Below are 21,639 nucleotides of genomic sequence, written 5' to 3' on the forward strand. Positions count from 1 at the left end.
AATGCTTTAAAAGAACACATTCTTTTACCTGCTTTAATCATTGTTCCACGCCTAACATCTTTGTTTATCTCTTTTTCTTTCCTGCATTGAACTGGGTATTATAACGTTACGCCACCTCAAGAACTACCTGAGCTCATACCTTGTTCTGAAATTGCACTTTTTAACTTTTGCTTTTCACAATTGTTTTTTATGTCAACTGTTCTGCATCTCAAAAAACTTAAAGAATCTGAAATACGAGATTTTATGAACGTTACTATATATTTCTATTGTCAAGCATATTACACTGTATTATCGAGTTTCATAAACATTTAAAAACACTGTTCTCCATTGATCATCGACCTCTTCAAGATTTTAAGAATGTTCAACATGCAGTGCTATTATACTTCATGAACTACTACCATTGGAAAATTTATACATCACCTATTATTTTCCTGTGCATTGTTTTTTATATTTTAAGTGATCGGCTGAACAGTGGTTGAAACCGTTACTGCTTATAATCATTACATTTCTAATTCTACATGTATTGAAAAGGTTGAACCATCACATAACTTCTTTCAATTTAATTGTGAACTGAGTTCAATACGGAACATAATGAAATTCTTATCTTTAAACACTCACTTCAAAAAAGAAGAGCAGCTGAAGACAACAGTTTTTAATTAAGACGCAACACTGACATGGAAAACTCCTTTTCAGAAATAATTTTATAACTGAACAACTAAGAAAAACATACATATCAGACTTAACATTTTAACATCTATTTAAGTAAATAGAAAATTATTTTATATTAACTTAGAACATTTTGCCTTTCCACTTCATTGCCAGATTTTAATTATTTTTATCTTTTTAATTTAGTTTTGTTTTAAGCTACTATTTTAAGATGTTGTTTGAGAAGAAGATAATTCTCTGTAATTTCACATAAGCAATGTTATGTAGCGGAAGGAATACATTCTACAAATAATTAATTTGCTCAAAGCAAAACACTTTTATTGATTTAATGTCATCATGAACACTCATAACCAGAACATGAAATATTTCCTCAGGGTAAAGTAAAGGGGATGTGCAGATTCCAGTTGCTGTGACGAATGATTGAAATGAGTTACTCAGTAACTGCCAGTATCAACAGCTTCATGTGAAAGGGACTTTAGTACTATTAATCTGTTCAGGTCCAACTCTACTCATTTTTTTTTTGCTATTTGCTTTACGTCGCAGCGACACAGATAGGTCTTATGGCGATGATGGGATAGAAAAGGGAAGGAAGCAGGCGGTGTTATGCATCAACTGGCTAAGCTAAGCGGAATACTGGCACCAGGGGTCGAACTAACTGCTCGAATACTCACGGAGCTCTGCTTGAATTTAAACAGATGTAACAGAAGAAAAACGTAAGCGCCACTATCATAATGCGGGATTACAAGTTATGCATCAACCGTCTATGTGGCTTATTGAAAGGTCTAATTCCGCAAGTGGTATGTGGCGTTTTGTAACGTCCGGCTAAGCAACATCGCACACAGTTTTACTCTCCCGGAATATTGGCTGGCAAGCTGATTTTAGTAGCCTATGTTGGATACACTGTTTGTATAATAAGAACTGTTGTGGTGTGCTGCTTCCTCTTAATCTCACATGATGACAACGAGAAGGCAAAAAATACTTGCGCTATTGTCCGTGGAACAGGTGGAGGAGATAGAAAGGCACACGTCCCACATATCACGAGTTATTACTATACAGTGCATTATTATTAGTGCTTTGCAAGTTGCTTTACGTCGCAGGTCTTATGGCGACGATGGAATAGGAAAGGAAGCAGCCATGGCTTTTATTAAGGTACAGCCCCAGCATTTGCCTGGTGTGAAAATGGGAAACCACGGAAAACCATCTTCAGGGCCGTCGACAGTGGGGTTCGAACCCACTATCTCCCAAATACTGGATACTAGCTGCACTTACGCGACTGCAGCTATTGAGCTCGTTTTTACTGTATCACACTATAAGTTGCCTGTTTTGATTTAAGTAACTTAATTTCACCAAGCAGTTTAGTAATACATACAGCTCTTATTAATTATAAGTCACCCACTAAGGTCTTGAAGTAGGTGGTAATGGTGTGCCTGGAAGGATGTGGGTTCGATTCCTCATCAGTTAGTCAGCATTTCCTTTTCTGCTATTTGTTTTACGAGTTCAACACTTATTTGCTCTTTCCCTCGAAGGATGGGTTATGGAGCGAGTGAGTCATTTTCAACTGATATTTTGGTCTTCTCCATTGAGTAAGTGAAAATCTAATAATTTCCTTTGATTTACGCTTTAACGTCACAGAATATTAAACGATTAGAATTCATTATATCTTACGTAAAGCTTTGGGGAAGTAACGTATGATGTTGTTGCAGGTAGCAACAAGTCGAATGGCTGGATACTCTGTCGCCTGCAGCAAGCTGCGCTAGAGAAAGAAGTGACGCTGCTGAACTTAACCCCTCTGTTACCTGCCGCATACGATACTTGCGATTTTTTATTCCACTGTGGTGAGGATGTAACTCGCACCTACATCAAAAATGACTTTTTCGGTGTGCAAGATACCAAAAATTCTCACACGTTTGATCCAAGTTTCCGAAACAAGGATAATGATTCAGTACAAGAGAGTAATGTAACAAACCAACATGCCACCGTGGAGAACTGTCAAGCCATGTGTGAAGTGAGGTTTAGTAATAATTGTGTCACGGAAACCCTCAACAAGTGTCAACGGTTCCATAGCGATCGCTGATTTGATCACAGCCCCTATATCTGAAGGGAGACCAAGAAAGGGACAACAAAGAAAAGTAGCTGATCAGAGCAGAGACGACAGAAAAAAGAAATGCCAGCTAAACGAGTCATATGTTAGCCAACATGGGAAGGTTGTTGATGTTAAAGAATTTCGAGACTTCCATTGCCAGGACAAATGCCATGAAAAAGTAGGCATAGAAGAAAGAAGGAATGAATTCAACAATTTATGGAGTTTAGAATCTTAAGAAGCTAAGGTTTTGTTCATTTCTAGCAGAGAATCCATGGTCGAGGTAAAGAGAATGAGAGTCAAGCTAACAAGCAGAAGAACCTGCAGTAGAATTTACACTTTGGTGGGTGTGCGAGTGTGCAAACAAGTTTTACACTATTGCAGGGCACAGACTAGTAGTGACTTCCTCCCATCACATGTCACTATTCCGGTCATGTACGACCTGTACAAAAATGAGTATTCGGAGCCTGTGTCACTGTCCTCCTACAAGAAAATATTTTATACTAAATTTAATCTGAGGCGCAAAGCACTTAAGAAAGACACCTCCAATGTTTGCGATTCTCTGAATGCTCAACTGAAAGGTCATGAGGATTCACTTGACCTAAGGCAACAACTGGAGATCTATCAAGAGGTAGCAGAAATGGCGCGTTCCGAAATGAAGAATGATATGAAGCGTGCTGCAACGATCAAAGATTTAGCGGTTCTGACATTCAACCTCCAGCGGAGTCTACCTTTGCCAAGAATCTCCACTATTATAATATTCTACAAATGCGTATTGTGGCTGTACAACTGTGGAGTTCATGAGGGTCAAATAAAGGCTACTGCTATGTCTGGGTAGAAGGACAAGCTGGCCGTAGAGCACAAGAGATAGAGTCTTGTCATGGGAAATTTAGACGAGGGAAAGAAACATCTAATATTGTGGTCAGATTCTTGTGGGGGACAGAACAGGAACATAAAGCTTGTTGAGTATCCTGGCTTCACATCCAACAAGTTTCTAATACCTGAGCACAGTTTCTTGTCCCAGTGATGATTTCTGCTGAGACACAGAAGCGGCTGTACACTCCTGCAAGTCGTGAAGCAATGCCGTAGAAAAAAGAAATTTATAGTAAAAGAGATGAAGAAAGAAGAACCAGGGAAATTAAAATTAAAAAGAGAAAACCATATTCTCGTCTTTCAATAGCAGTGAAGGTCAAGAAATAAGCTCATCACGTCCGAGTGATCACTTCTATGGCCGAATGAAGAGTGACTGTATTCAAATGGTGGAACATATAATGATATAGGGCCTTGATTTTACACTGCAAACTGAGAGTGTGTGAAAAATGAAAAACTAATGTATGTGATTCAAATGTGTCCTTTGTATTTCTGCAAGTAGATTTATATTTTGTTACCTAGTAACATAGTAAACACTTTCCAGTATTCATATAGTCCTATTAATGTATGTTTTTGTAAAATTTTTATATAATAAAATAGTAATAGGTATTGAAAATCCAATATATTGTTGCTGGTTCTTGGTAATTAACAACAAAATCTCACATAGTGGCGCCTACAAGTTACGTAGCCCTAAACATCAAAACGTTAACTGCCACAGTTTGGTGCTTAGCCGCCTGTTGCACATCTTCGATCCATAAACTGCAAATACGGCTAAGTTAAATTTGAGAAAAACAAAGAAAATATTGAACAATGAATTTTCTAGTGAATGTTAGCATTACGCGCAACTCATTATGTAACTGTACCAAATATTGATTTATTTTGTCTAAAATATCTCTTCTAAGATGGTTCTAAATGTGAAAATCTTTGAACGCATTTTGCTCAAAAGTAAGATTTGACGCATAGCCGCATGATGCATAACACCGTTCAATTAAGGTACAGCCTCAGAATTCACCTGGTGTGAAAATGGGAAACCGTGGGAAACCATCTTCAGGGCTGCTGACAGTAGGATTCGAACCCACTATCTCTCGGATGCAAGCTCACAGCCGCGCACCCCTAATCGCACAGCCGACTCACCTGGTCTACTAGATTTAGAACCAACAAAATCAAACAAAGGAACACAGACATGTTATGAGAAAAAATAACAAGGAAGCAGTGGTGGTCGATACTGCAGACATAAGCAGGTAAATTTTATTTTTTTATGCTTGGCTCCTCAGAAATTTTGTTGGCTTCTAAATTTCTTTTCCTGATTTGTTCAGGCAATAGGATCACATGTACTCACCAAGCTCCTCCCTGCTTTCCTTCCAAATGTGTACTCCAGTGCCAGGGTCTGCTTTGCAGTTTCATCACGGTCTAGAAATCTGTGGATTAAAGTTGTCTTTCCCTGGAAAATGAAACACTTCAAGGTACTTGTTTCTTCTAATGACAATGGATATAAAAACTTGCCTCCTTCTGTAGGAGGGATTTTCAACACACAAAACATGCAACATTCAAATGTGAAAACTGGAAACGTAAGTTACTGCAAGGAAGTCATAAAAATGAGACACAGACTGGTTTATCCAAATTATTCCTTGTTTTATAGTGAACCCTCTAACTTACCATTCCATCAGTGGTCATCTGCCAGTAGAGCAATATCGTATTCTTGGATCATGGGGTCGTTGCGAGTTTTTTTTCTGTCACTTCATCAACCAAACGATAGGGTTCAGAGGAGAGCATAACTTCTTCAAATGAGGAGCAAAAATATGCTTACTAAAATATTTATTCAATGTAAATTACGATAATTTATTAATTACACTAGCACAAAAAGTCACTTAAAATTTTCATTGTTTTAATGCAGTTACAATGCATAACATGAGTGGTAAAGTTTTATTGACATGGTTTATTATTGTCTTTCAAAGAGTGAAAACATAGTGTAAAATTCATGGACAGCAAAACCCAGAAAACGAGAATAAAACCTGAAAATCGAGCACCATTGATCTGTTGATATCATTGTTGGATGCGCTTGAGAACGGTTGGCTGTTGAGAGAGCTCTTGCATTATTGTAGTGATAAAGTAGTGAAAACCTATTGAAATAGCTTAATTTTGTGTATATCTGATTCATTTAGTGCTGTTTATATAGTGGTGTTTAGTGCTTGTTGGTAGAAATTGGGAGTAGTGATATTTATTTAAATTTTGTAACAAGTAATTCAGTTGGTCTTCAGTAAATTACGTTTTCTAGGTTAAGTAGGCTAGCTATTATAGGTGCACCTTGTTTCGAATTTAGGTTTAGGTAATACTTTAGGTAACAATATTAACTTTAAAAATATTTGTAAATATCTGTAGGTTCGTTGGTTGTACTTACAAAGGCAGATTATCATAAGGAATAGTACCGTAACTTCTGCAGCAACTTCTCCGGTATTTCGTATAGATATCCGTTCAGACTATCGCGAAGGTAATAATTTACTACATTAAAAAACACGACACGCCTGTAAACTTCCATTTAAAAAGAAGTTAAAGAGATTACACGGTAATAGTTAACAGTCGTATTGTTATTGATTATTGTCGCTCCTCATATTCAAATATTGCATTGTTGGCTACAGTCGTGAACAAAGGGTGTAGTGTAGTCAAGTGAATATAAATAAAAATCAGCTGACCTTGTATTCCATTCATTTGTACTTCTGAGTAGGTAGTTAGTATCCGTAATTTATATTTCGCTCCCTCGATCTTTCAGTATTTATGAGCGGTTAGCTAATAATAATAATAAAGTTCATATATCCCAGTAATTGCAGTTCAAGTCCCTGGAGTAGTAGTAGTAATTTTGATAGAAATATTTGAGAAATTATTGTAGACAACCTCGTATTTTTCAGTAGGCCTAATTCAGGACACTTTTATTCTCCGTCCCGTGGAGTAGGGAAAATAATAGTAATCCACCAGCTGTAATAATCACATAACCACATTTCAGTAGAATTGTAGTGAAGATAAGGTATAATATATTAGATAGTATCTTGCCAGTTATATTCGTGTTTTTCTTCGTGTACAGCAATCCTTTCGATACTTAAGCATTTAACCAAACGCAGTGTAGTGTAGTGTAGATACATTGTAGTATAGATACAGTACATTTAGATAGTGCCGTATCTTGCCTGCTATATTCGTGTGTTATCTTTCGTGTGTATCTATTAGACCCTAATACTAATAGTAATTTGTCTAAGCATTTAGCTTCGTTGGTAATCTTTGAGTAGAGTAGTTCTTGCAAATTTAATTTCTGTTGTGCTTAGTAGTGACATACGGTACGGTACCGGTATCGTAATTAGGATACGTCTGAAAGTATTTTAAAAATTACTGTAGTGTACTGTACAGTAGTATACGAGTAATATCCTATTAGAAATTAGTGTGCTTATTTTGTTATTGTAAAATATTTGTGTAGTACTGGTGTAGTAGAGGTATCCATAGAAACTCTTACTAAAATATTGTTGAAATTAGGATAGGCTTAATTGCAGTTTGGAATTGTGTAGTTCTTGTGTATTACTTTCGATATTCAGTAATTAACAGCAGTTTTTATCCTGTTAGGGGTTGTAGGATTTAAAAAAAAATAGAGCACGACTAAGTAGTATTGTAGTGTAGTCGTATATTAATTACCTTATTGTTGTGTAGTATCCCAGACAATATATCCCTCCGTTCATTTATTTTTTTGCAAATAAGTTACTTTATTTTTTAATTTAAAATTTTCCCCCCGTAAAGAATGGCTAAGGAGCGCGAGTGTACTTATTGTGGGTGTGGTGAGGCATTGAGGGGTATGAGGGAGGAGTTGGAAAGTTTGAGGGAGATAATTAGGATTCTCACAGAAGACAGGAAGGAAGATAGGACTCCCTCAAACAATGTACAGGTTACAGTAGGTGTACAAGAGGGAGGGGAAGGAAAGGGAGGAGTTGTAGAAGACAGGTGGTCTAATGTTCTAAGGGGAAGGAGATTGCAGGCCAAGGGCTCTACTCAGGATCAGAATTCAGGACAGGTGTCTGTGCGAAATCGGTACGAGTCACTCCAGGTAGAACAACAGAGGGAAGATGAGGGACAGGGAACTGTTGCTGAGATGCATGGAAGTAGGAGGAAGGGAAAAGGTAGGAAAGGGAAATGTAGAGTAGAGGATAGGAAAAGACAGGTGGAACAGGGTCATGGGAAGGAGAAAAGGGAGGAGGAAGTAGCTTCTGCAGCTATAAGGAAAGATAGGGCTGACCAGGAGGGGAGGGGATCAAATGAGGTGGGTAGGGTTGAGGCTCTGGTCATGGGGGATTCCATCGTTAGACACGTGGGGAAAGTGTGTGGAGGAAAGGGAACCAGGGTAGAATGTTATCCAGGAATTAGGTTGAGGCAGATGTTGAGGAAAGTAGAAGAGAGGGAGGAGGGGAAGGAGAAGGTGGTAGTGTTTCATGTTGGTACCAACAACGTAAGGCAAGCTGATATAAGTACCAACATAGTTGGAGATGTGTGGGATCTGGTAAATGCAGCACGGGTGAAGTTTAAGAAAGCGGAGATTGTTATTAGTGGAATACTGTGTAGGAGGGATACTGACTGGAGGGTGATTGGGGATTTAAATGAGACTATGGAGTGGGTATGTGGGAAACTGGGAGTGAGATTTCTAGATCCTAATGGGTGGGTAGGAGATAGGGATCTGCGCTCGGATGGCCTTCATTTAAACCGCAGTGGTACGTATAAGTTAGGAAATTTGTTTGGAAGGGTAATAGGGAGGTACATTCAGGGAAACGGGATGGCCTAGGGAGCGGTGATAAGGGAACAGGGAACTGGAAATCAAGTAGGGATGACATAAAATTGTTAGTGTTGAACTGTAGAAGTATTGTAAAGAAAGGAATAGAATTAAGTAATTTAATAGATATATATTCACCAGATATTGTAATAGGAGTTGAATCATGGCTGAGAAATGATATAATGGATGCAGAAATTTTCTCACGGCACTGGAGTGTGTATCGTAGAGATAGGATAGGAAAGGTGGGAGGGGGAGTTTTCATTCTGGTGAAAGAAGAATTTGTAAGCTACGAAAAAGTTAAAGATGAGACACATGAAATTCTAGGTGTAAGGCTGATTTCTAAAGATAACAGGCAACTTGATATATTTGGAGTGTACAGATCGGGAAAGGGTAGCACTGATGCGGATTCGGAATTATTTGATAGGATAGTCAGCTATGTGGGAAACCACATGGAAAGAAATGTGATTGTAGCGGGAGATCTGAATTTGCCAGATGTAAATTGGGAAGGAAATGCGAACGACAGGAAGCATGACCAACAAATGGCAAATAAGTTAATATGGGAAGGACAGCTGATTCAGAAAGTGATGGAACCAACCAGAGGGAAAAATATCCTGGATGTGGTGCTGATAAAACCAGATGAGCTCTATAGGGAAACTGAAGTAATAGATGGTATTAGTGATCATGAAGCTGTTTTTGTGGTAGTTAAAAATAAATGCGATAGAAAGGAAGGTCTTAAAAGTAGGACTGTTAGGCAGTACCATATGGCTGAAAAAGCAGGTATGAGGCAGTTTCTAAAAAGTAACTATGATCGGTGGAAAACGGTAAATAAAAATGTAAACAGACTCTGGGATGGGTTTAAAGAAATTGTTGAGGAATGCGAAAACAGGTTTGTACCTTTAAGGGTGGTAAGGAATGGTAAAGACCCACCTTATTATAATAGAGAAATAAAGAGACTAAGAAGGAGGTGCAGACTGGAAAGAAATAGAGTTAGAAATGGCTGTGGAAGTAAGGAGAAATTGAAGGAACTTACTAGAAAATTGAATCTAGCAAAGAAGGCAGCTAAGGATAACATGATGGCAAGCATAATTGGCAGTCATACAAATTTTAGTGAAAAATGGAAGGGTATGTATAGGTATTTTAAGGCAGAAACAGGTTCCAAGAAGGACATTCCAGGAATAATTAATGAACAAGGGGAGTGTGTATGTGAGGATCTTCAAAAGGCGGAAGTATTCAGACAGCAGTATGTAAAGATTGTTGGTTACAAGGATAATGTCGAGATAGAGGAAGAGACTAAGGCCAAAGAAGTAATAAAATTTACATATGATAACAATGACATTTACAATAAGATACAAAAGTTGAAAACTAGAAAAGCGGCTGGAATTGATCAGATTTCTGGGGATATACTAAAGACAATGAGTTGGAATATAGTACCATATCTGAAGTACTTATTTGATTATTGTTTGGTCGAAGGAGCTATACCAGATGAATGGAGAGTTGCTATAGCAGCCCCTGTGTATAAAGGAAAGGGTGATAGACATAAAGCTGAAAATTACAGGCCAGTAAGTTTGACATGCATTGTATGTAAGCTTTGGGAAGGCATTCTTTCTGATTATATTAGACATGTTTGTGAAATTAATAACTGGTTCGATAGAAGGCAATTCGGTTTTAGGAAAGGTTATTCCACTGAAGCTCAACTTGTAGGATTCCAGCAAGATATAGCAGATATCTTGGATTCTGGAGGTCAAATGGACTGTATCGCGATTGACATGTCTAAAGCATTTGATAGGGTGGATCATGGGAGACTACTGGCAAAAATGAGTGCAATTGGACTAGACAAAAGAGTGACTGAATGGGTTGCTATATTTCTAGAAAATAGATCTCAGAGAGTTAGAGTAGGTGAAGCTTTGTCTGACCCTGTAATAGTTGAGAGGGGAGTTCCTCAGGGCAGTGTTATCGGACCTTTATGTTTTCTTATATATATAAATGATATGAGTAAAGGAGTGGAATCAGAGGTAAGGCTTTTTGCGGATGATGTTATTCTCTATAGAGTGATAAATAAGTTACAAGATTGTGAGCAACTGCAACGTGACCTCAAAAATGTTGTGAGATGGACAGCAGACAATGGTATGTTGATAAACGGGCCTAAAAGTCAGGTTGTGAGTTTCACAAATAGGAAAAGTCCTCTCAGTTTTAATTACTGCATTGATGGGGTGAAAGTTCCTTTTGGGGATCATTGTAAGTATCTAGGTGTTAATATAAGGAAAGATCTTCACTGGGGTAATCACATAAATGGGATTGTAAATAAAGGGTACCGATCTCTGCACATGGTTATGAGGGTGTTCAGGGGTTGTAGTAAGGATGTAAAGGAGAGTGCATATAAGTCTCTGGTAAGACCCCAACTAGAGTATGGTTCCAGTGTATGGGAACCTCACCAGGATTACCCGATTCAAGAACTGGAAAAAATCCAAAGAAAAGCAGCTCGATTTGTTCTGAGTGATTTCCGACAAAAGAGTAGCGTTACAAAAATGTTGCAATGTTTGGGTTGGGAAGAATTGAGAGAAAGAAGAAGAGCTGCTCGACTAAGTGGTATGTTCCGAGCTGTCAGCGGAGAGATGGCGTGGAATGACATTAGTAGACGAATAGGTTTGAATGGCGTTTATAAAAGTAGGAAATATCACAATATGAAGATAAAGTTGGAATTCAAGAGGACAAACTGGGGCAAATATTCATTTATAGGAAGGGGAGTTAGGGATTGGAATAACTTACCAAGGGAGATGTTCAATAAATTTCCAATTTCTTTGAAATCATTTCGGAAAGGGCTAGGAAAGCAACAGATAGGGAATCTGCCACCTGGGCGACTGCCCTAAATGCAGATCAGTATTGATTGATTGATTGACAAACAATAACTGAGAGTTAATCCTCATGATGGCGCCCGGTAATGACGATGTAGGGTTTTATTCTCCGAGTAAATTAACCGTAAAATATGACAAAAAGTGCGGGAAATGTCGAAGATTAGTGAAAAATGGAATGTTGTGTGATTCATGTGATCGATGGTGGCATTATAAGTGCAGAAATTGCCCTAGAGACGTAAAAACTAATGAAAATGTTGACTGGATTTGTGAGCAGTGTGTTCGGAATGTTGTTGGGGACAGCGTTGACGAAGCATCGAAAACAGTCGATGAGGAATATAAAAGTGCATTAGAAATTATAAACATTCTAAAAAAGGACAATGAGACTCTTAAAGTTGAAAATCAAGAATTAAAAGAAAGACTGCGATCGCTAGAATTTGGAACTGACCATTCTTCGAGTGATATACCGGTACCAGTAACAAACTCGAGCACGTGGTGTCAAGTAGTTCGTGGATGGCCGGCGAAGAAGAAATCTACAACTGAATTTCCGGAAATAAACATCAGAAATAGGTTTTCTGCCCTAAATAATTTAATTCTGGAAGAAAGTGATTGCGCGCGTGAAACCAAATCATCGCGATCCGCTGCCATTGCCGTGTCGAGTTTAAAATTTAGGCCTAGAATTCAGATTCAAGACCCAGTTAGGTCTAAATCAGCGAAGGTAGCTGTGTTTGGTGATAGCCAAGGAAGGGGAATTGCGGGAGTGATTAACGATGAGAATATAGCAGCAACCGGAGAAATATATCCAGGAGCTTCTATCAGCAGTGTTCTGGAAAACGTAGAAGCAGCAACTAGGAACTTCGGGAGCGGCGATGCAGTGTTTATCATCGGTAGGACGAACGACGTAGCTCACGACGACGCCAAGAATGTAAGATCACAACTTAAACATACACTAGGGAAGCTGACCCACACTAACGCCTTTGTAGTGAACGTGCCCCACAGGCATGATTTGAGTAGAGACTCGTGTGTGAACATTGAAGTGGACAAGGTCAATACAGATATTGTTAAAATTTGTAAACATTTTCGGAATACTCAGGTTATTGAATGCAGCAGTTTTGAGAGATACTGTTATACAAAACATGGCCTTCATCTAAACAATTCAGGTAAATGAAAGATAGCAAATATTGTTCTAGATTTTATTAATCTTAAGATATGTACTGTAAAACAGGCAACTCCCTTGAGTTATAATACTGACCAGGAAAACTAGTAGAAAGAGCCAGCTGTACTTCAAGCTGGCTCAGTCAACTAGAAAAAGAAACTCAGGATAGTAAGGAATTTCAAGTTACCCAATTGCAACAGTCAAGTTTTAGAGAGGAAGGGGGTCTGAGATTGCTCTTGGTAAACTGTCAAAGTGTAGTAAATAAACAATTAAAATTCGGTACATTGATGGAATCTTATGAGACTGATGTGGTGATAGGAGTGGAATCGTGGTTGAAAGAAGGGGTGGGTAATAGAGAAGTATTTCCAGAAGGGTACACAGTCTATCGTAGAGACCGAGGAGATAAAAAGAGGGGGTTGTGTGTGTTTATTCTGGTGAAGGAAACTTACTGTTCACATGAATGGTTTACCGATGAAAGGGATGAAATATTAGGGATAAAATTAGTTTGTGATAATATGAAGGAGGTGGGAATTATAGGAACATACAGGCCTGGAAGAAAGGAAAGAGACATGGAAATCTTTGAGAAAATAATAGATTATACTCATAAAAACAATAATAATGATATGGTAATAATTGGGGGAGTTCTAAATTTGCCTGAAGTTGAACGGAATGGAGCTGCAAGTGAAGCCCATGAACAGAAACTGGCAAATAAGTTAATTTGGGAGGGAGGTTTTACACATGTAGTACAAGAACCGACTCGTCTCAATAACTTACTAGATGTGTTCTTGGTTAAACCATGGGAAATTGTTGATAAAACTGAGGTAATTGAAGGAATAGGAGACCATAAGGCTGTAATAATGGATGTAGGACTCGTACCAAAAAGGCTTAATAAGAGGGTTACACAAGACAAGAAATTGTACAGAAAAACTAAAGTTGATGAATTTGGGACTTACCTTACATCACAATTCAGTTGTTGGATAAGTGAACGGAGTAATGTGGATACACTTTGGGCTAAATTCAAAGGAATCATTTGGGAAGGAGAGAAGAGATTTGTACCTGTTAAGAAGGGTAAAATGACCTCAGACCCTGTTTATTATACAAGGGAAATAAGAAAATTAAAAAGAAAATGTAGAATAGTAAACAGGAAAATCAAAGAGGGTAGGGAGAGTAGAGAAACTAGAAAACAGCTAATGAGGGAACTGAATAGAGTGAAAAAGGAAGCAAAAGAGAATTATATGAATGGCATACTTCAAGAGGGTAATGACCACAAAGGGAAATGGAAAAAGCTGTATTCATATATCAGGAATCAAAAACAAAAAGGAATCCAAATTCCTACAATGGTGGGAGAAGGGGGTGAACACTATTTAACAGATACTGAGAAAGCAAACCTATTTAGTAGGGAATTTAGAGATTCAGTAGATGATTGTCAAGAGTTGGAAACCGAAACAGAAGATAGAGAGGGAGAGAGACAGAGGGAAACAAGAAGCTTCTCATTCACAAATGAAGATATTTTCAGAGAAATCCAACTGCTTCAGCAAGGAAAAGCAGCAGGAAGTGATCAAATTACTGGGGAGGTATTAAAGACAATGGGGTGGTACATAGTGCCTTATTTAAAATTTTTCTTTGACTATGTCATAAATAATAGTGTAATACCAAAGGAATGGAAGGAATCTATAATAATACCAATTTATAAAGGAAAGGGTGATAAAAGAAAACCAGAGAACTACAGACCAATCAGCCTGACCAGTATAGTTTGTAAAATACTGGAGAGTTTAATATCAAAGTACATCAGAGGGATATGTGATGATAAGAATTGGTTCATGAGGAGCCAGTATGGATTTAGAAAGAAATTTTCTTGTGAGGCACAACTGGTGGGATTTCAGCAGGACATATCAGATCAATTGGATTCAGGAGGTCAGTTAGATTGCATAGCCATAGATCTTTCAAAAGCCTTTGATAGAGTGGAACATGGAATATTATTAAAGAAATTGGAGGGAATATGATTGGACGTAAGGGTTACACGTTGGATAAAAACATTTCTAAATTCAAGGGTTCAGAAAGTCAAAGTAGGAAATAATGTATCTCAGGAAGAGAAAGTTTGGAAGGGAATTGCACAGGGTAGTATAATCGGTCAGTTACTTTTCTTAATATACGCAAATGATTTAGGGAACAATATAACATAAAAAATGAGATTGTATACAGATGACATAATTGTTTATAGGGAAATAAATAACATTGAGGATTGTTCAGAATTACAAAGGGACCTTGAGAGTATCCAACAATGGGTTGAAGAAAATAATATGAAGGTTAATGGAGGCAAATCAACTGTTACAACTTTTACAAACAGGAGCTTTAAAACTGAATTTGAATATACTTTGGATGAGGTAGTTATCCCAAAAGATGGCAAGTGCAAATACTTAGGTGTGAGATTTGAAAGTAATTTGCACTGCAAGGGTCATATTGATGACATTGTTGGGAAAGCATACAGATCGTTACATGTCATAATGAGGCTACTTAAAGGATGCAACAAAGAATTAAAAGAAAAAAGTTACTTGAGTATGGTTCGTCCATTATTGGAATATGCAAACAGTGTTTGGGATCCTCACCAAGAATACCTAATAAAAGAAATAGATAGTGTGCAGAGGAAAGCAGCAAGATTTGTAACAGGGGATTTCAGGAGAAAGAGTAGTGTATCAGAAATGTTAAAGGAACTTGGGTGGGAAACTTTAAGTAAGAGAAGGGAGAAAACTAGACTTATAGGATTATATAGAGCCTATACAGGAGAAGAAGCATGGGGAGATATCCGTGAGAGGCTTCAGTTGAAAAATAATTATATCGGCAGGACTGACCACAAATATAAAATTAAAAGGAATTTTAGCAGAAGCGATTGGGGTAAATTTTCATTCATTGGGAAGGTTGTGAAGGAGTGGAACAGTTTACCAGGGGTAGTGTTTGATCCTTTTCCAAAATCTGTACAGATATTCAAGAAGAGAATAAACAGCAACAGAGAAAATAAATGAAGTGTTAGAGGGCATTCGACCAGTGCAGGTTATTGTAAAAAAAAAAAAAAAATTGTGTGTGAATAAATTAATTCCATCCCCTGGTCTAAGGAGTTTTGACAGCCAAAGTAGGGGACTGCCTGTAGGGGTGAAGTACAGTGAGGACTTCGAGGGCCCTGGGACCGCTACAGTAGCTGTGAAGGCCCTTCAGGAACTCTGAAAAGTGGTGGCAAAAGGGGCTCTGGTTAAGACGCAGCAGGTCGTTATGCTACTTAGGATCCAGAACGGGTAAAAAAAAAAAAAAAAAAGTAAATAAATAAATAAATGCAATGTAAATATTAATCTTATACCAGTTGTATAGTATCATTTGAAGTAATTCCACATACTGTATATCAGTTGACTATATTTGTAAGTAGTACAGGAGATATTATAAGTAGAACTTTGTAAATAATATAAATTTATTAAGGATGAGCTGTGTGTTTAATAGAAAACATTGTTAGCGTAAATTGTGTAATATTGTATTATAGGAAAATTTTCTTCTCTTGTTAATTTAATATTTAGTGCTTGACAATAATGTATTTTAGTGTACCATTTGCCACCGAGGTAGACACCTCATTTGCAAATAAAGAGATTTTGATTTTGATTTGATTTGATTTTGATCCGTGGAAAATCTGACCTTCAACAAGTAGAATTCCATATTTACATTTAATTAAGTTTATCCATCAGTCTACTATCCTATCGGATATTGAAACATCCCCCGAATGGATCCTTAATTGAACCAAATCGACTATCAGTTGCTTTGGATAGGTTGCAAAATATTACTAGAAAGCATGGTGTTCATTACAAGTTAACAGCAATTGTCACAATCTAAAATAAAATTCCACAGTGTATTGTCATCTCGTGACACCCTTAAGTTACAGAGGAATCCTGATGTTGCAATATGCATCAGCCCAAACAGATGTTCAGAAGGAACCAACAACACTTGATCCAAGGGGCTCTTACGTTACATCGTCCTGAGGGAACAAAACTGTGAAATGCAGGAAAACATTAATTTATTATGCATTTATAAGAAATGCCAAACAATGAAGTTAAAAGAAAAGTGATAAGTCACATGAAAATGTTCTTAGTAAACCAACTTTCAGGCTAGGAAACAGTTACGTCGTTAAATTTGTTAAAATACGATAACGGATACAAATACGATAACAGAAACAAAAGGATGTCTTTCCAATTTTCTATAACTACAACTTCAATCACAAATCTGTCTATCTACATTAAACAAAACTACAAGTGATCAACAGACCAACGTCTCACATAACGAAAAATAAAATATATTAACAGCTGACGAATCAAAACTGCATTTGTAGTGTAAATCCTAACATACCGGACACTCGAACATTAAATCTTAAAGTAAAGAAAAAACAAACAAAGTAGAAAATGAAAATTCATCAAACTTGAACACGGGCGGCTAAGCTGTTAGCTAGGTTTCCACACGGGACAACCCTTACTGTCATGCCACTACTGATGCAATGCTATTGTGGGAGCACCTACTGGCTAGTACGAATGGCCTGAATAGTACCTGCAAATATGTTTCACATTTATATCCACTACTGCAAGCACTAGTTGATTGACTATGTACAGATGATGCCCTAATCCTGTCACTGAGTCAGCATTACTGTGTCTACTCATCCTTAAGTTAAATAATACACGCTGCATCCTAAATCTATCGTTGAACCAACGTTATAGTATCTATACATCATTCATACCGCCAGGCGAAATTGAAACTTTTCACACAATATCTGGATATTTGAATCTGATCCTCGTTGACAGTCTAACACATGAAGTGAAATTCCTTACAAATATGAACTCGAACCTGGAAATTATTGTATCTGTTTACTACAATAAAGCGTGAAATCAAAATTAAACAACATGTCCGAATAGATAAATCTATTCATCAGTTCATTCTCAACACATGCAGTGAAGTTCACTAAATACACTGACTGACAGAGCAAATGCAACACCAAGAAGGAGTGGTCAGAACTTTATGCCAATTGCAGGGTAGACTGACGTCACTGAGGTATGCTCATGATGTGAAATACGCCGCTGTGCTGCGCACATAGCGAACGATAAATGGGACACGGCGTTGGCGAATGGTCCACTTCGTACCGTGATTTCTCAGCCGACAGTCATTGTAGAACGTGTTGTCGTGTGCCACAGGACACGTGTATAGCTAAGAATGCCAGGCCGCCGTCAACGGAGGCATTTCCAGCAGACAGACGACTTTACGAGGGGTATGGTGATCGGGCTGAGAAGGGCAGGTTGGTCGCTTCGTCAAATCGCAGCCGATACCCATAGGGATGTGTCCACGGTGCAGCGCCTGTGGCGAAGATGGTTGGCGCAGGGACATGTGGCACGTGCGAGGGGTCCAGGCGCAGCCCGAGTGACGTCAGCACGCGAGGATCGGCGCATCCGCCGCCAAGCGGTGGCAGCCCCGCACGCCACGTCAACCGCCATTCTTCAGCATGTGCAAGACACCCTGGCTGTTCCAATATCGACCAGAACAATTTCCCGTCGATTGGTTGAAGGGGGCCTGCCACAGCATAGACGGGCACGCCTGGCATGGTGCCGGGCTAGAGCGACTTGGATGAGGGAATGGCGGAACGTCGTGTTCTCCGATGAGTCACGCTTCTGTTCTGTCAGTGATAGTCACCGCAGACGAGTGTGGCGTCGGCGTGGAGAAAGGTCAAATCCGGCAGTAACTGTGGAGCGCCCTACCGCTAGACATCGCGGCATCATGGTTTGGGGCGCTATTGCGTATGATTCCACGTCACCTCTAGTGCGTATTCAAGGCATGTTAAATGCCCACCGCTACGTGCAGCATGTGCTGCGGCCGGTGGCACTTCCGTACCTTCAGGGGCTGCCCAATGCTCTGTTTCAGCAGGATAATGCCCGCCCACACACTGCTCGCATCTCCCAACAGGCTCTACGAGGTGTACAGATGCTTCCGTGGCCAGCGTACTCTCCGGATCTCTCACCAATCGAACACGTGTGGGATCTCATTGGACGCCGTTTGCAAACTCTGCCCCAGCCTCGTACGGACGACCAACTGTGGCAAATGGTTGACAGAGAATGGAGAACCATCCCTCAGGACACCATCCGCACTCTTATTGACTCTGTACCTCGACGTGTTTCTGCGTGCATCGCCGCTCACGGTGGTCCTACATCCTACTGAGTCGATGCCGTGCGCATTGTGTAACCTGCATATCGGTTTGAAATAGACATCAATTATTCGTCCGTGCCGTCTCTGTTTTTTCCCCAACTTTCATCCCTTTCGAACCACTCCTCCTTGGTGTTGCATTTGCTCTGTCAGTCAGTGTAAAAATAAACTCAACTCTGGTTTGATATTACGTAATATCACTGAAAAGAAAAATCACTACCATCATGATATTCATGGCACAACTCGAGTTTGAGGCTCCTAACTATCCGTCCATGTATCACCGTGAACTGTCCAGTGAAGTAACTTTTCATCAATCTACACAAGCTAAACTATCATTCTAATAAATTTCATTTTTCTCACCCGCAATGTTTCTAGTCAGCAATATTTTCGTCTCGTAAAGATACAGAATAGAATTCAATTTACAATAATGAAGTATTATCTTGACCGTGTGTCAGAACGTATTTTGTTCGTGAGATTGGCTATCACAAAAAACACTTTGCTGGTATCAAATCGAACCGTCACTTTGGACTTAATTGCCGTTACCTATGGTCTTACATAAAATAATAATCACGGGAGAAACATTAACTTGTACTTAAAATAGGCATTACAATGCGCTCACTTGGATTTGCCAACCTCTATATACATCAATCATTCTGGATTGCTGCAGGACATCATTTCTATTATACACCATGTCCCAAAATTCCTCTCCATCAAAATACAGGGCCTCTTATCCTCGGCATCCTGCTCATGCTACATCACTGGTTCACTCTGCATTTAACATCTTCCTAACTATTATCATTTCCATTACAATCCATTTTCTTCTTGCTTCAAACTTTTAAACATAATGATCAAACAAATTTATAATGATCTCACAATTTGCTTCTCTAAGTTTTTCCTGACCTCAGGAGCAAAGTAGCATACCGAGATTTTCTGTATCACAAATACATGGTGTCACAAAATTTAAGTTTCTAAAAAATGCCAACCTTATCATACTTCACTGGATTTTGATATAAACCGCAAATCTTGCTTATGACTGCCAAACACATAATTTATCATCTCAAATTTTATTCTGATGTGAATATTATTGTTATTACAAGAGCCCGGATTTCCATGCACTATCAAATCTCAAAATATGCATGCATTCATGCACTATCATATGGCAAAACATGCACAATAAACTGGAAAATATGCACTATCAAAATTCAGTTCCTTTTGAAACATGAACAAACACTACCCTAATTTCTCCAAATTGTCTTGATTTAAGCTCATCCGTTTATCATTCAGCACATACTTAAGCACAGAAAATTATCTTTTTACGTCACGAGAAGTGATAGATGCATAATTCAATGAAGACATTTGGACAAAGTGAGGTCAAATTGTACGTCCTTTGCATTTTCACAATACGTCTTTTATAACCTTGACGAATTCAAAATCAGGATTTGAACGAATTAGTTTGTTCAACTTATCTCTATCTGCGGCAGCTGCTTCTCCATGCAATGACTGCAGGCACATTTGAATGTCCTCAATAAGTGGTAACGATTGGTTGCTGCGATAACACAGACGTGTGACGATTGAGAGTTCCGGGTAGGACATTCCAGGATAACAACGGTAGAGAGTTCAATGAAAAACCAGAATTTGTAAGCTGCTATCCCAGTAACGCGGCGCCACAGAAGTGCGATACAGGGTTTCTTTTGTTCGTCTAACAGACAAAAAATGAGCCGTCAATGATTAATGCACAATTTACGGTTCAATTTATAGCAATGTACAACTGTAAAACTGGGACACCTTATTCCTAAGAATTAGATTTCGACGTGGGGCCTTCCGACTTACATCATTGTTTACTCAAGCAACAGATAAGAAAGTGTTTGGTTAATTGCATTATACTGTAGGACCTGTACCGTATGTAGGCTACTAACTATGGTTGTCACATAGGATGCCAGGAATACATTCTCTCTGTCTCTCAGTAATAGACATACTGTAGCCTACAACATGAAAAATTGTCCCAAATTCTGCAAACTAACATTCAGAAAATGCACTATGATGCAAGTTAACAATATATATGCGCCAAAGTCAGAATAAAAGTCATATTATGCAATATTAAACGTCCAAATATGCGCTATTAAATCCAAAATCTTCCAAATATGCATTATGCATGAATTTTCTCCAAAAAATGCCAAAACATGCAAACATGCATGGAAAAAGAATGGTTATTTGGAATTGTTAAGCCGTAAAACGAATATTTGCAAAGTTTGAGAAGTGTAGTTAGCTTATTTAAAAACATGCATTTGCATGGAAATCCGGGCTCTAGTTATTACTTCGGATAATTTGTTGTTGTTGCTGCTGCTTGTTGTTTAAAGGGGCCTAACATCTAGGTCATCAGCCCATTGGATAATTTGATATTTGATTTTATCACATTCATAACGGTTCTTATCATTATTGTAACTTTTACCGGTCTGAACATTATTTAATTCAATCAATCACTAATGATCTGCATTTAGGGCAGTCGCCCAGGTGGCAGATTCCCTCTCTGTTGTTTTCCTAGCCTTTTCTTAAATGATTGAAAAGAAATTGGAAAATTATTGAACATTTCCCTTGGTAAGTTATTGGAATCCCTAACTCCCCTTCCTATAAACGAATATTTGCCCCAATTTGTCCTCTTGAATTCCAACTTTATCTTCATATTGTGATCTTTCCTACTTTTAAAGACACTGTGACTTCCCCTCTTGGAGAACAATCATTGAACGAGAAATGCAACCATGCAAGCTAAGGGCGCCAATCTTTAAGTTGATGACTTAAAGATAAAATTTATAATCAAGCTTGGACGGACTCTTATCACAGGGGTGGGGTGATAGTGCACTAATCATTAAGCAGGAGAATTAGAAATCAAAAGGCTAATTAAGGCAGATTGATTAAAGTGAACTAGGAAAATACTATTTATTATATTGAATATAAATGACGACGGTTTAACGAGAACTGAATTTAAAATAGGAAATGAATTTAACAAAAAGTT

General features: G+C 38.4%; 1 protein-coding gene across 1 annotated transcript in view; it reads right to left on the reverse strand.

Moving 5' to 3' along the window:
• Positions 1–21,639, reverse strand: part of LOC136880973 (cytoplasmic dynein 2 light intermediate chain 1) — a 212,900-nt gene that overhangs the window by 115,858 nt on the left and 75,403 nt on the right. The window contains exon 3 of the mRNA XM_068229209.1: positions 4,956–5,057. Within this exon, the coding sequence (XP_068085310.1) occupies positions 4,956–5,057 (102 nt within the window). The remainder of the gene's footprint in view (positions 1–4,955; positions 5,058–21,639) is intronic.

The sequence above is a fragment of the Anabrus simplex genome, chromosome 9 (assembly GCF_040414725.1).
Source record: "Anabrus simplex isolate iqAnaSimp1 chromosome 9, ASM4041472v1, whole genome shotgun sequence".
Classification (NCBI taxonomy): Eukaryota; Metazoa; Arthropoda; class Insecta; order Orthoptera; family Tettigoniidae; genus Anabrus; species Anabrus simplex.